The 14457-nt window shown below is 44.5% G+C and overlaps 1 protein-coding gene and 1 long non-coding RNA gene across 4 annotated transcripts; one reads left to right on the forward strand and one right to left on the reverse strand.

Annotated features, from left to right (window-relative positions):
- Nucleotides 1-192: 192 nt before the first annotated feature.
- rev1 (REV1 DNA directed polymerase) lies at nt 193-10513 on the reverse strand. Of its 3 annotated transcripts, none has more exons than XM_076106142.1 (22): nt 10212-10513; nt 9658-9733; nt 8646-8778; nt 8282-8450; nt 7664-8188; nt 6704-7542; nt 6091-6189; nt 5848-5964; nt 5601-5727; nt 5384-5512; nt 5131-5285; nt 4937-5056; nt 4619-4839; nt 4334-4506; nt 3982-4211; nt 3746-3891; nt 3395-3661; nt 3039-3138; nt 2703-2908; nt 2451-2601; nt 2257-2359; nt 193-2067 (listed from the first exon to the last, which is right to left on the reverse strand). In XM_076106142.1, the coding sequence occupies exons 2-22, from the start codon at nt 9721-9723 to the stop codon at nt 1956-1958; spliced, it is 4188 nt and encodes a 1395-aa protein (XP_075962257.1). In that variant the 5' UTR covers nt 9724-9733; nt 10212-10513; the 3' UTR covers nt 193-1955. The 3 variants fall into 3 exon arrangements, with proteins under 3 accessions (XP_075962257.1, XP_075962249.1, XP_075962240.1); XM_076106134.1 differs by having other exon boundaries at nt 2703-2911; XM_076106125.1 differs by having other exon boundaries at nt 2703-2911; nt 3746-4211.
- A 2951-nt stretch (nt 10514-13464) lies between these two features.
- Nucleotides 13465-14307, forward strand: LOC142962452 (uncharacterized). The gene is made up of 2 exons (XR_012957319.1): nt 13465-13944; nt 14033-14307. It is a non-coding gene; the product is annotated as an uncharacterized LOC142962452 (long non-coding RNA).
- The last annotated feature ends 150 nt before the right edge of the window (nt 14308-14457 follow it).

The following is a 14457-nucleotide window of genomic DNA, read 5'->3' on the forward strand; positions in this document are numbered from 1 at the left end:
TGAAGATGAACAGACTTGATCTTTCAAGACTAGACATTCATCACTATTTCCAGTTTGTAACGTACCAGTAGATAAAAAGCAATTTCTCCCCTTCAGAGATTATTTTCAGAACCAGCGCGATATTGATTTGAAGCCTTTCTTCTACTATACAGGCTGTAACTTTAAACAATGACAAAGACAAATATAATAATACATAGTTTACAGTTTATTACCAAGATTTAGAAAACTTACAAACAAGTTCACAGCTTCAGGTCTTCAGGCACAAGCCAGTTTATAGAAGACAAGACTGGCCAATTTTAACGTCTGGAGAGATATGACGGGTAAAGAGAAGCAAACATCTTGGAAGTGAGTGGAGACTTGAACATTCTGAATTACATTCATGTCGACAAGTTAAAAACAATGACTGATGACCAAAATGATTGATTTGGTTTGCATATAGGGGACACTGCTTTAAACAAACGTTTCCACCACACACGCACGCACACAATGTTTTGGATGGTGAGATCACAAGCCAGCCAGCCAGCCGCATCTGCTGAGTACTACCGATCACCGATCATAAGAGTTACCGTCACAGAAGTACAATGATGTAGCCACAAGACGTAAAAATGTCTCCCATGTATGAAGTACACAAGTACATACGTTGAGTTATAAAATAAAGTCACCTATTCCTCTGCAAATCCAGAATTATTTCAATATTCAGATTTGTAAAACGGGTAACTAGGCTGGAAACGCACTAGAAAAGATTTAGTCCAGATACAAAGGCTGTATGAAATGTTATCTTGAAGGGACGTCTCACTTGCTAATGAAAAAAAAAAAAAAGAACTGCATAGGCTACTTATTGATTGCCATAACCCCTGTCAACATCCTCCCATGTCAGAGTGCTACTAAGAATCAACAGTTAACCTCACAGGAAGAGCTTCGGCCAGCTTCACATTTCCGTGTTGGAACACCTACAAACAATTTAAAGAGTGAGAAGATTTTACAATTTAAAGACAAGTTACTAAGAATTCACTACATGTAAACAATACAAGAGGTACACCCTCCACTTACATCTTTTCTTTTAAAACTTTTAACAAGCGTCTTTAAAAACCATTATTTACATACTATAATAACAAGGTTTGGCACTTTGACAAAAAGAAAAAAGATACTACTGTATGCAGCAGACCTCTGGTTAGATAGTTCACAGGTCAGTACAAGAGGCATTGAGCTCCAAAGAAATGTTGATGAAAAATAATATATTTTATTCCTACAATTTCTGGTATGAAAATGTCTGATGTCTCAACACTAAAAAAAAAATTCTAAAAAGGTGCTTTACGTTTAAACATGATTGTGTTTATCACAGTCATTATTTGAAACCTAGACTGATTCAACTTCATAAATGGAAAACAAAAACTCAAACGGTGCCTGTGTAACATTATATAAACCTTAGGAACACAGGAGGAGTCAACTGCTATTTCAGATGGAAAACGCTCATCAGGACGGAAATTTAAAATCCTGTAAAGGCATGTCTTGTTTAAGAAAAAGTTCGGCACTGCCTGCAAAAATCCTTATATAAAATGTCACGTGTATTTAGAAAAGGAACTCCAAATGAAAAATTATGAATTTGCAAAAAAGCTACGATTATCACTGTTCTGAGTTTTGGTGAGTAGATCCTAAGTACAATTTCGGCTTTTCAGTTTGTGTCACTTCTCCCTTTAAAAGAGCAAGTACAGGGAAATAATGAACTGTACACACTCAAATACTGTCATGGCTCATGTAACACTTTCTCATGTTGTGTGTGAAGTCATCAATGTGCGTCCCATTCTCAGGAGGCCACTGAGGACCTGAAGTTCAGAAGGAGGAGAGTCATCATTTAGACGTCACACTTTGTATTGCAGATGACCTTTGCGAACGTGGCAAAACGAGAGTGGTTGTTGTCACGGTATCACGCAGTGAAAGCCGCACTCCCGCCTCCTTCATGCTGCCTTCAGGGTGCTACCGTAAGCCTGCTGCACCACCACCTGCACGTTGTCTAGGATGAAGTCGAACGCCATACTCCAAACAGACTCCACCGACTGCTGCATGAGCCTGCAGAGAGGAGATCAAAAGGGGACAAAAGAAATTAATGAAAGCAAAAAAAAAAATAAAAAATAAATAAATAAAAAAATATAAAAAATAAAAAATAATAAAAACACAAAATAAATAAAATAAAAAAAATAAATACTAATAAAAAAGAGTGGGACGTAGAGGAAAGGAGGGGGTTTAACTGTTCAGTACCTTTTCATATATTTTATAATTAAATCCAACTTCTCCAGATCCTTATCCTCAATTAGATCAGTGCAGTATTTCACCACCTGCAGGATGTCCTCCTCCATCGGGTCTAACAAAAAGTAAGAAGTGATTAAATATGCATAACAACATAACTAACTGCGTGAGTAGGCGCTATGACGGAGCGGTTCTTCACCGCGTACCTGTTATGGTGGTGACCCATTCCCGCAGAAGTGTTTTGATGTCGGTCAAGTCATAGGCTCCGGCCAACACTGGAGCAGGGCGAGGGATGAATCTGGACAGAGACTGTGGCATGTCTGGTTTTGAGGCTGATGTGGACGGACCATTTTCAGCCTGGGAAGGGAAATCAGGTGTGAGCCGGACAGATTACAAAGAAATTCTCTATCGTCACATTCTGCCACCATCTTCACGCGTGAAACTGTTCACTGGCTCACCTTTAATATGTTCATTGGTTCTCGGGATTTTATAGGAGGTGGCAGCGTTTTGCCGGGGCTGTTGGTCGCGTGACGCCTCTTCAGAGGTGAAGGACCTTTTTTAACGGGGCTCACTGCATTCTTCCTCTTGTAGCGCCGCTTCACTCGGCCAATGCCGACTCCGAGTCCCGACTGCTTTAGCTGCAGCAGTGGATTCTTCTGCTCCACTGCTGGGAAATCAAGAGGAAAAAACACGAGATAAAGAGAATATGCGTGATGACAATAGCAGATAAAAAAAAATAAAATAAAAAAAAATAAAGAAAAACTCGTTCCTAACAAAGTCACCGGGGGGCTTACGTATATTTTCCTGAGGCTGGACATTTGTTACGCGGTTGTAGGCAGACTTCAGCTCGGCCTGGAGCTCTTTGGGGAGGGCAGCAAAGACGTCTGGATCAACCTGCGGTCAGAAAGCCGAGGGACTAAGTGAAAATGAACACCTGGTCACAATCAGCTTTAGATAAATGGGTACAAATATGCACAATCGAAGAACAGCTTTTGCCCTTCCAATAAAAAAAAAAGTGCCTCTTAAGGATTACATGTATTGATATTTTTAACATATGCCGTAATAAGTGCTTAAATTTCTAGGTGACAACTTGGCCTTCTGACACAATTTCATTGACGAAAGGCAGAATCTGAAACGGTTGCTTCCCTACCTGTGAGAAGTTTGGTAGCTCCAGTACAATTCCCGGACTGTCTGGCTGGTTTGGGATCTGTAGAAGCAACGTGCCAACGGGTGGAACGTACAGTGCAGGACCGGGGGCGGGAGGGCGAGACTTCAGAGAGGGAGGCAGTGGAAGAGGAGCAGAGGGCTGCGGACTGGGTGACTCGCGGTTACTTGGCCTCCCATCTCGATCGGTCCACGACCGCTCCACTTGTTCCCTCAGGTCTGCAGGCAACGCCTCCAACACAGAACGATCCACCTTGGGTACCATGAAGACACACAAGATGCTGAAAACGTTCAGCCGTTGTTTGAAATCAATCAGACATCTTCTTCAAGTCCTTACCTGTGAAGGGGAGGGGATCTCAATACTGAAGTTGAGACGTGCTCGAGAATGTTTCGGAGTTTGTCTGCGTGCCCACTGGTCTCTGCTTGTACCTGGGACCGGCTCGGGAGAGGACCGAGGACGTGGAGAGGAGACAGACGATGGGCCTGTGGTTGAGGAAACGTCGTGTCGATGTGTGTTATTGTCAGCAGACGACGACAAAGTCAGAAACTGAAACACAAAGGCTTTACACAAACCTCTGTTGCTGGATCTCGCACTCAATCCCCGGCCTAGCAACATCTCTTTGATGGAGCGAGCCCCGGGGCCCGCGGAGCCCTGAGGGACGGAGTGATGTCCGTCAAGGAGCTGAACCTGGATGCCGACTCCTCTCATGTCCTGAACCTGCAACTTCATGGCATGGAACAGCTTGATGACGGCAGCGGCAATCAGCTGACCACTGTCAGTGGACTGAGCGAGCATCACAGTCCTGACAGAAAAAGGGAGACGGATAAAAATGAGTCTAAAAGAGAGACAGTGACACGGACAGGCAATGGAGGGACGACATTATCAACCATCTGTAACACCCACAGATGAAGACCCCTTTCTTACCTGGCTAGGTTATCACATATGCCATGACCGCCGTATTTGGCCGATTCCAGTGGCGCTCCGACCTTACGAACCATGACCTTAAGGGTAACTCTGCGCCCCCGCAGCCCTGCTTCTTGTAAACGCTTTTGCACCTCCATGGACAAGTTAGTCAGGAAAGACTCTGCCTCGTCAACCTAATCAATATATGTAGGGGGGGGGGGCAAGAGGGTTAGCGAGAGACGGGCAGAAAATGCAAAGAAGACAAGAACGAGCAGGAGGGATGGGGAGGAAGGAAGTAGAACGAACCCCAGTGAAGCGAATGTTGTAGTTCATCTCAGCTGAGACGGACTTCCTTTCCTTCTCGTAGCGGACAGGCCGGTCGTCCAGGCCTCTGCAGAAGCGGAAGAGGGTTTGTCCGGTCCGAGGTCCAAACTTCTTTTGCAGCTGAGACAGAGACACCTGCTGGAGGTCCCCGCATGACCTCACACCCATTGCAGCAAGTTTTCTGCCCATAACAGGCCCAACACCTCGACGAAGGAAAGGACAAGTCATCAAATATTTACCACAAGACAGCTGAGAGACTGCAGAGCGGAGGACATGAACAGCAGGTGGTGCTGTAGCTACCTGGTAAGCTGGTCACTGGCAGCTCCCTGATGAAATCATCCACTTCTTCAGACTTTAGGAGGTGTTGCCCATCTGGCTTGGCTTTACGGGTGGCAAGCCGAGCCAACAGGATGTTGGACCCTGAACAGATGAGCGGTCAGTTTGGGTTGTTTTTAAATAGGAGCGCTGTCTTGATGGATTTTTCATAAACTCACCCATGCCCACTGAAGCACAGCATCCCGTCTTCTCCTTGATGTCTGCTCTGATCGCACTGGCCAGATCTTCTGGGTTGACGCTCAACTCAGCGAGCAGAGCAGAACCGTCTATCAACACTTCATCGCAGCTCAGAGCTTCGATGTCATGGGTGTAACTGCCAAGAACATAGAAATGAGACGGTGTGCTTGAGGTCATTTCGGCACGTAAACGACAGGGAAGTGAGTGAAACGTCGACCGGGAAGTTGTTCTTACCCTGCCAGAGTCTCATACATGGTGACGGCCACGTCTTTATAGGCCTCAAAATCATATGGGACGGACTGCAGCGACGGACACAGCTGTTTAGCTTTGCCAAAAAACATCCCGTTCCTCACACCCGCCTGCCTGTGAGAGACAACCGAATCCGGTTGAGTACAAAATACAGATATGCTGTTTCATATAAAATCCCCATGAGTGCGTGTTTATATCTCACCTGGCTTCATAACTGCAGGATGCAATCTCCGCCATTGAGAGAACAGCGACATCCTGCACCACTCCGTTAGTATGGGAGTCAGGACTCTCTTGTGAAGGAGATCTGTGTAGATCCTCATCTGCTGCATCTGAGAGGCAGAACAAGCATGTAACAATAAAGTAAGACAAGTACAGGGACACATAGGAGACACACTGAGCCAGGGCCATGACAATAAAGGTCCGCATGCTCCATGACAAAGAGGTCTCACCAGGTTTAGGATGAGTGTATTTCCTCTGGTAGTACTGCAGCTCCATCTGTGGTTGGGCCCCAGGCCTCAGGGGGACTCTCTCCTGTCCACGGTTACTGGTCACAGCCACAGGCTTCCCTGCAAGACGACCATGAACCGGATGTATGAGACTATTCTATATATAGCAGGTGCCTGTGTTAAATATGAGCACGTTTCACGGGCAGCACGATATTTTAAAAACAGAAGAAAAAAAAGGCGCCTCACCTTTGAGCTCTGGTCTGTGTCGGATCCCCACGGACACAAAGAAACAGTCCATGTCCACGTGAAGAATACAAGACTTGACACTGGCAGGCGCCGACGTACCTGACCGCACAAATAAATGCATACCCGGGTCGTCAGAGGGAAGTTTTCTCCACGCCACAAAAAGATGTGAACGCAACATCGAGCGACGCCACCAGCAGCATCCCCACAAACCCAGTTTAACGGGAAGGGGCAACAAATGCAACACAAATATACTGTGGCTATCTCTTAATGAGCAGGGGCACAGATAGAAATATCTGAGATCACAAGAGAGAACATTTGGTCCACCTTTTAGAACTTGAACCTGTTGCACTGGTTTGCTCATTCACTTTGATACACCCCGTTTTTTAAAAGACGTTTTTAGCATTTATTGTCCGTTAACAGTGGAGAGCAACAGGACACATTTTGAAAATGAGAGAGGGGTAGGACATGCAGCTAATGTCTGAATTTAAACTGGTTAAAGTGTCAGTTGTGTGGTATGCTTATTGGACCACTGAGCCACCATGACAACCAATTACAACCTTCGTTAATAAATAAATAAACACAAAAAAGCAACAGTGGCCCTTCCCTTTCTTACCTCGACTGTCTGTAGAGTGCGGGGCCACAGATTTCCTCAGCCTGTCTTTCCCAGGAAAGGAGCCCCCCCACACTGCTTTCCGCTTGCCGTGCAGTTCATTGACGTACTCGGAGAAGCAGGACCTCCACGTGGAGATCTGATGCAAGCGGGAGTGAGAGTAGAACTCAGAGATCAAACCGCCCGTCTGAGCCAGCAGCTGCGCTGAAGACTTAGACGGCGACGAAGCCTTTTCAGCGGGACGGTCGGGTTTGGCCGCTACGCTGGGTGCGTTTAAAGAAGCGGGGTCAGATGAAAAGGCATTGTGGTGACTTCCGTTCAGGCGAACGGGAGTGTGTGAAAGAGAGCGAGACGCGGGTGAAGGGGGAGTCTTATCGGGATGTGAACCGACTTGATGGGGTGGCTGGAGCTGTTTAGGGAGTAGGTGGCTTTCTGTGCCAGTGGCCTCCTGGTAGGTAGGTGGTGGGGGTTTAGGTCTCTGCTCGTTGGCTCCGTGGGAATTGAGTTGCTTCAGTAAGACGGGGGCCGGGTCTGATTGCTTCGGAGGACTGTGAGGGAACTCATAAGGGTCCGGTTTGGTTTGAAACTGTCCTGGAGGACTCTGAGGTTTATCATCCGGACTCTTGACTCTGCATTGAGGCAGTTCCTTCTCAACAGAAGGGTCGTCAGTAACAGGGGGCCGGTCCTCTGGCTTTAAGGCACCATTAACAAGGTGAGTGTGTCCATTTGTCAGATGTGCTTCCTTCGCCACCTGCGGGAAAGGATCACCTTTGCCACACTCTTGCATTTCATTCATTTTTGAATGGCTGATCAATTCCAATGAGGTCTGAAGTAATCCGTTTCTGTGAGATTAAAAGAGATGTCTTATTTAATGACAATGTATGTAACAAGATCCAATTTTGTGCACAAAACTCTTGAATCTCACATTTAAGTTAAAAAAAATTTTTAAGTTTGCATACTCACATTTTTAAATCCACTTCCTTGTAGCCGCTCCGGGCAGCGTTGCAAGAAGAGTTGCTCTGAGGTTGCGGTTGGCTAGCTCTCTGCTGCTGGAGATCAGTATGAGGTGTTTGAAGAGTAGACTGTGGGGGCTTTGTGGGGCTTGGGTTGGACAGCAGGCTCCTGTGTCTGGGGTCTGCATTGAGGAAAGCTGATGGCAAGTGACTTGGTTGGGGGTTAATGAAGCGGACAGCAGCGCTTTGCTGGATGGACTGAGGTTGGATGTTGCCTTGGTAAAGATGACTGTGGCTGGCGTTGGGGATGGAGTTGTTCAGGCGGCTGGATGAGGACTCCTCGTGGTTGGGCACAGAGTGCTGAATGCCGCGCTGGGGCAGATGAAGCTTTTGATGGACGCTCGGCAGAAGCAGCCCATGGCTGGGTCCGGCAATCTCTGACGTCTGGCGCAGAGTCACGCCAGGGAACAGTGGGCCTTTCTGCTTAGTGTACAGCTGGTACTGTTGGTAAGGCAGGAGGTGCCCAGCCTTGATACTGTTTCAAACAAATGACAAAGTAAACAGAGATTTCCCGCTAATATTTTTACAATATAGAAATAGATGAGCGAGGCATGCCCACTAAACACACCTGTCAGTGATCCACTGTGGCCTGACGACCTTCTCCCCTTTGAGCTCCTTAATTTTGCTGTTGGGCAAGTTATTGGTGATGATGTGGGTGGTGTTGGAGCGAGAGTAGTACGTGTGGACGCGGCCGCCATGCAGCATCATCAATCTGCGCAGCTCATCTGCACTTGGCTCTAATCACAAAGAGGTAAACAATTATACAGTAAACCAAAATGACTAAAATAAATCATGTCTGTTAACTGGGAATCCACACAAGACAAAAGTCCTACTTATAGATCTGCACAAAACATCACAACCACAGGAAACAGATACACAGAGACAAACTAGTGATACATAAAAAACATGGAGGTACCGTTGCATCGCGTTACCTGTGTATCCATTGACATAGATGGAGACTCCACTAAACATGTGCGAGTATGAACCGTCCTTCTGTTTCTCTCTCGGGGCATCGAGATTAAACTGCTCGTCCAGCTTAGAAATTTTGGCAGCCATGTAGCCTCCCTACAAACAAGGAGAGCGGCGACAGAACACAGTTAGGACATCGTTCACAACAAGCGTGCCTGCAGAATTATAGAACAACCTGAAATGGCACGATGAAGTTATGGTTTACATAACAAACCCCCCCCCCCCCAAAAAAATGTATGGTTGGTCACGAAACGTCTATATATACAATACATGTATAAAGTATTGATATGCTGATAGGAATAGGCCTTCAACTATATCAAGATACAGGTATGCAACTACTATTTTAATTATATGTATAAATAATAGACTTTACACATGGGTACTGTGTGCATTTTCCTATGAACACACCCTAGCACTGTATACAACATTGAAATAAGGGCACTTATATGTTGCTTTGTGCAGATAAAAAAATACTTTAGGCGCTAATGTTTCTCTACAGTTACACCGATATTAGAGATTGTCTAGCACTTGATACTACTGTTAATATGGTATATTTTATGTATGCATTATGTATGTTGTATGTATGTATCTGGCTATTTGCAGCTCTCACAGTTGTGTTAAAGCTCTGCCTGGCAGTGTAAGCCTTTACCTAATTAGACAGTGACTTGTGATCTGCTTCGGGCTCTTAGCTGTTGTAATGAAATTGCAGGGGGCGAAGAACAACAGGGCTGTTCAATTCCAGTTTCACAGTGATATTGTGACGCTCACTATGCACAAACCATGTGCCTTTTACCCCAATGCATTTTTTTTTATTCTGAAGGCAGCATTTACAACTCCACATTCAGCTGCCTATTTACACTTCTCCGACAGTCATATAACCAGCTGTGAGTGGGAATGTCCTCATGCTGATGATGTTAATTCTGCCTTAAATTGTTGATGATGATGATGATGACATGACTGGGTGACAATACTCACCCTTTCAGCCCAACCATTGTCACCACTGGCATTGGCTCTCTTCTTTGCCCACCCATCTCGACTCATACTGAGCTACCTGAAAGCAGTCATACAAGGCAAAGCTGTGTTCAGTGAGGACCAGACTGTACTCAGTTTAGTGTTTATTTTATTTAGTTGAAGTTATTTCAAAAACCAGCCTAGGAGGAGACTTCGTGTCCAAGGGCATGCCCGGGCAGCTCCTCTGTGTTTGACAGGTAGGTTACAACAGAGCCCCATGTGGCACTTTGGCACATTTGTCCATGTAAGCAGCTAACAGTAAGTTAGCTTAGCCACGTTGTGCTAGTTGATCGTACATGTCGCTGCGCCACGATCATGCCAATCCAAGCAAGCGGGAAAAAAAAAATACGAGTATAAGTGTGTTTGACTGCACTCGCCTACAGTGCTGGTAGAATAGCTAACGCAGCCAAACAATGGAGAAGGTAACGTTCCTAGACTGAGTAACTTCAGGCGTTGATCGCGGGTGTAAACAAACAAACAGCACTGAGTGGTAGTTCACTAATAGAAGTCCCGTTTACCTTGTTCTCCTGTCAGACTGGGTGGTTCGCCACAGACTTCTCTCTGCAGACAGTGGCCAACACGAGCGTTGAGTGCGCACTGATTACGAGGTGAGACCAAAAAAGCAAAGCGAAATGAAAATCCTCCAGACAGCAAGCGTTAGCTCGACTCCTCAACCTTGACTTTGTTCCTAAGAGAACTCCTGTCGGTGGACTGAGATGCCCCTATTTTGTCTTGCTGCCACGCCATGTCTCTCCAGCGTTTTTGCTCTCCCTCCTGGTCCTTTTGCTCTCCATTTCTGCCGCCTGAGCTCTTTGCTTTCCCTTTCCTCAGTGGGAGTCAAAGCGAGAAGGTGACGTAAAGTCATTCCGGAGATGTCTTTTCAAAATAAAACATTTGACAATGAGTGGAATGTTGGGAGTTTGGGTGGGAAGCAAATTAACAAAACAGTGTGTTATTTTGTCACGCCACACAGATATATACTATATAACTTATATACTGCAGGCAATAGGCCAAAGTAAATGTATACGTATATGTAAGTTCATACGACATTACTTATCTAGCTAACTTCTCAGTCAGTGAGGACTGAACGCTATTGAACCGGCACACAGCTCGCATACAGATAACCAGTAAAGAAAAAGAGGTATTCAACTTTAATTCGTTGTGAATATTTAAATTATTCTTGACAAATTATTCAGTCATAAAAATGTCAACAAAAAAAACCTGTATTTTATTTTCAAAAACAAAATACGCTCAACTTCCGGTGTTCTTGTAGCTTTCCGTAGTTGCATTGCAATGCTGCCACTGTGCGGGTAGCCGGGAGCATGTCACCTGAATTGACAGTAGAAAATAGCCCTGAGCTTTGTACAGTTTTTAAACCGCCCGCTCTGATATTTTCCACATAAATATATATAAACTTTGTCCTCGACATGATCACAAGAGCCGTTGGTGTAACGTAGTTTGATATAGAAGCGGTTGTCACCTTCTGACAGATAGTTCACATTTTAAAATGTGTCTCCGTGGTAAATCAGGAGGGTTTGTGTTCACAAGGTGCCCACGCCGCCTGCTTTTCCTGCGGCAGACAGTCGATCACAAAAAAACCCCAATCTAGTCTGTTTTTTTCCTCCGGTGTTTGTACTGTCTGGCTCCGAGCACGGTTGTCCTCAGACGGCCCGGGCACACAAGCACAAACGGGCCGTGACGCAGCGGCACGTGCAAATTGAACGAGTCGAGGAAGCGTCACGGCAGCCCGCTCCGCGCGAGCTCACGTTGAGGCAATAACAACTATACAGTCTGAGAAAAGCATCGTGTCAGCAGCTCTATATGGATGGAGTGAAATAAGGTCAGGCGGACACTGAGCCGGAACAAAATGGGTCTCATGCATTTAGTTTTAAATCAGTGCCTGATTTGGATTAAGAGACACGTGATCTATTTGCTTTAATTGATCATGTAAGGCAACAATGGCAGGTTTTAAATACTCTTAACAAGAGCATTGATTTGCTGACGTCAAATGTAAGTGACCTACTTAAATGTACATAACAGTCCCCTTCAAATGATAGCGGAATGAAGCAGGTCATATTCCAGGGAAAGAACATTAAGGTAGTTTTGCAACAAATCCCATTTCCCAGAATCAAAAGCACCAGGATGCTCTGACCCGAGGCTTGTTGTGTCCTGAAGAGCTCCCTTATTGGTTGTTCTCTGTTGCTATGGCACCAGACATCGGATGCTGAAGTTACATGCGCGACGTCTGTGTCGGTGCAGCAGGAAGTATAGTTGCAGTGATGGAGAGTCAGGGAGTGATTGGTGGTTGTGTGTAGCGAGACAGTGAGATCTCTGGACCAAAAAAGTCTGACTCACCCATGCCTGTTGTGTGTGTCAGTGACTAAGACAGAGAAATAACCCTGAACCTTCAAACGAAGAGCAAACTATAATAGTAAACAAATACGAAGGAGTTAAACACATAATCCGGGCTAAAAGTTACACAGTTGCAGCTGCAAAATGCAGGAAAAACATCTGGCAACAAATTAATAATCAAAGATGTGAATGTGTAAATTAATAGACTTGTAATATCACCATCTAGAGCACAGTACACTGTAACGAATTACTGTAAATTTACGGTGGATTTTCAACGGTATCTTACAGTATTTCATAATAACTGTAACATACAGTTAAATTTTCATCCTCACATGTAAATTAACAGTCAATGCTGTAAATTAACAGTTAATGCCGTCAATTAACAATAATAGCAGACTACCGTAATTTAACAGCATGATATAGTATTTTTTGTGAAGAGGTGGATACACGCTTCTCTATACAAGTTGAGTGAATCACGATCCATCTACATCGTACTGTCTATTGTAGGTTAATGTGTCTGTAATGACGATAGAATATTTTTATTATTCAAACTGCTCATTGCCTAAAAGTCATTTTTGAGTGACAAGACGTGAGCGACTGCTCCTGAACGTGACTTTGGACACAACAGCTTCAGTTCATCCTTCTGAGCGACAGCCATGTGGAGATCAACCGAGGAGCCGAGGTAACTTATCATCCGAAATTAAAATTCAAAGTCTCTAGTATTGTTTTGTCTTCATGATTATTGAACTGTTGACATCTCAGATAATGTTTCACTTGGTCTGTTTCATTACATTAGGTTGCTAATGTTGGTGGAGCTAACATTAGCTCTGTGACGTTAGCTAGCTCAAGCTCAATTAGCCTTAGAAAGGTTAGCTAGCTAACAGCATAGCAAGTTAAGTTAACATAAATAAAGTGAATCACCAATTACAGTGTTAACATGTAATGTTAGTAACCTAACTTGTTTACTTGTGCTCTTATTGAACTGTAGGACCGCAAACAGGATGATTATCAAAAGGGAGAGGAGAACAGAGATCACCGAAGTGTTCAAGACGATGAACAGTTGAGGTAACGCTAACAGTAACGTTACCCGTGTGTGTTATTCCAGGAGCAACATTAACACCAGATCAAACTCATTTTAGTGTTGAACATTAGTCCATTGTGGTCCATTGTCTTAGCTTTATTACTTCACCTAACGTAATCAGCTCATCACATAGTCTGTTAATTTAAACTGTATGGTATTCTTGTAGGCCTATTAGCTTTTTACAAAGACTTACATTGATATGTTAACATGTGTGAGGCACAGGCAAACCCACAGCTGCACACCCAAAGCTTCTTTTGTTTATCCTGGATGTCATAGAACTTTCCAGAAGTTCAGAACATTGTGTTTCTAAAGTTTTTATTTTGTTTGTTTACAGTCACTCGTCATCAGAGATTGAGGAAACCAGCCAGACGCTGCAGTCAAGTCCTCTTTAAGGTGTTCTCTCTCCTTATTGTTTCATTCATGTGAGTTCATGCTGTTCAAATTAACTATAAATGTGTATAAGACTTGTTATCAAGCTAGACTGTGAAGCAGTTCTATTACACTGTTCTTGATACTATTTTAATTCAATGTTATACTGTTGATGCTAATGAGTTCAGTTAAGCTCGTCATTAACGATTTTATTGGTTTATTAGTTTTTGTCACGGCTCCGCTGTGACCTCAGCTTGTCTCCCCTCTGTTGTCTGTCTGTCTGTCTGTCTGTGTGTGTGTGTGTGTGTGTGTGTGGCTTGAGTGCGGCTGCAATCATCCGGCACCTGGGCTCATCTCCTCACCTGACAACAATTACACCATCATCACCTTCAGCTTAAATACCCCGGCTTCCTGCAGTCTCATCGTCAGATTGTTCCTTCAACTCAGTGGTAGCTACACCTCGGCCCCTTTGAGTTTAAGTCTTCTCTTAGCGAAAGTTGACGTTTTTAACTAACTTGTGTTTTCCCTCTGCCTCAGCGAGTCCCGTGCCACGTCGGCGCCTAGACGCCGCCGCACACACCGCCTCGCTGCTCCACCTGCATGCTTCACCTGCATGTTCCACCAGCTCCACAGACAAGCAAAATAAAACTCTTTTTTCACCTACTCTGCTGTCCCGGTGTCTGCGTTTGGGTCCAGGATAAACCGACCATAACAGTTTTCTTCTAAACATGCAGTACATTGTGAGTTTTGTGATGTAATACAAATGTCCCTTTATTATTTGAGAACATGTAATAAACTGCAACTATTATGTATTGAATGACTATTGTTGTTCTTTCAATTTTTGGGAATTAAATGCAAAAGTAGCGGGTTGTATTACCCTTTGTAAATAAACGGTAACATTCTGGCATGTACCGTAAAATCACGGTAAAACCCAATTATCCTACTATCACGTACCGTAATCC

Source organism: Anarhichas minor, unplaced genomic scaffold, assembly GCF_050575085.1.
Source record: "Anarhichas minor isolate MPS153535 unplaced genomic scaffold, ASM5057508v1 ptg000004l, whole genome shotgun sequence".
NCBI classification, from domain to species: Eukaryota; Metazoa; Chordata; class Actinopteri; order Perciformes; family Anarhichadidae; genus Anarhichas; species Anarhichas minor.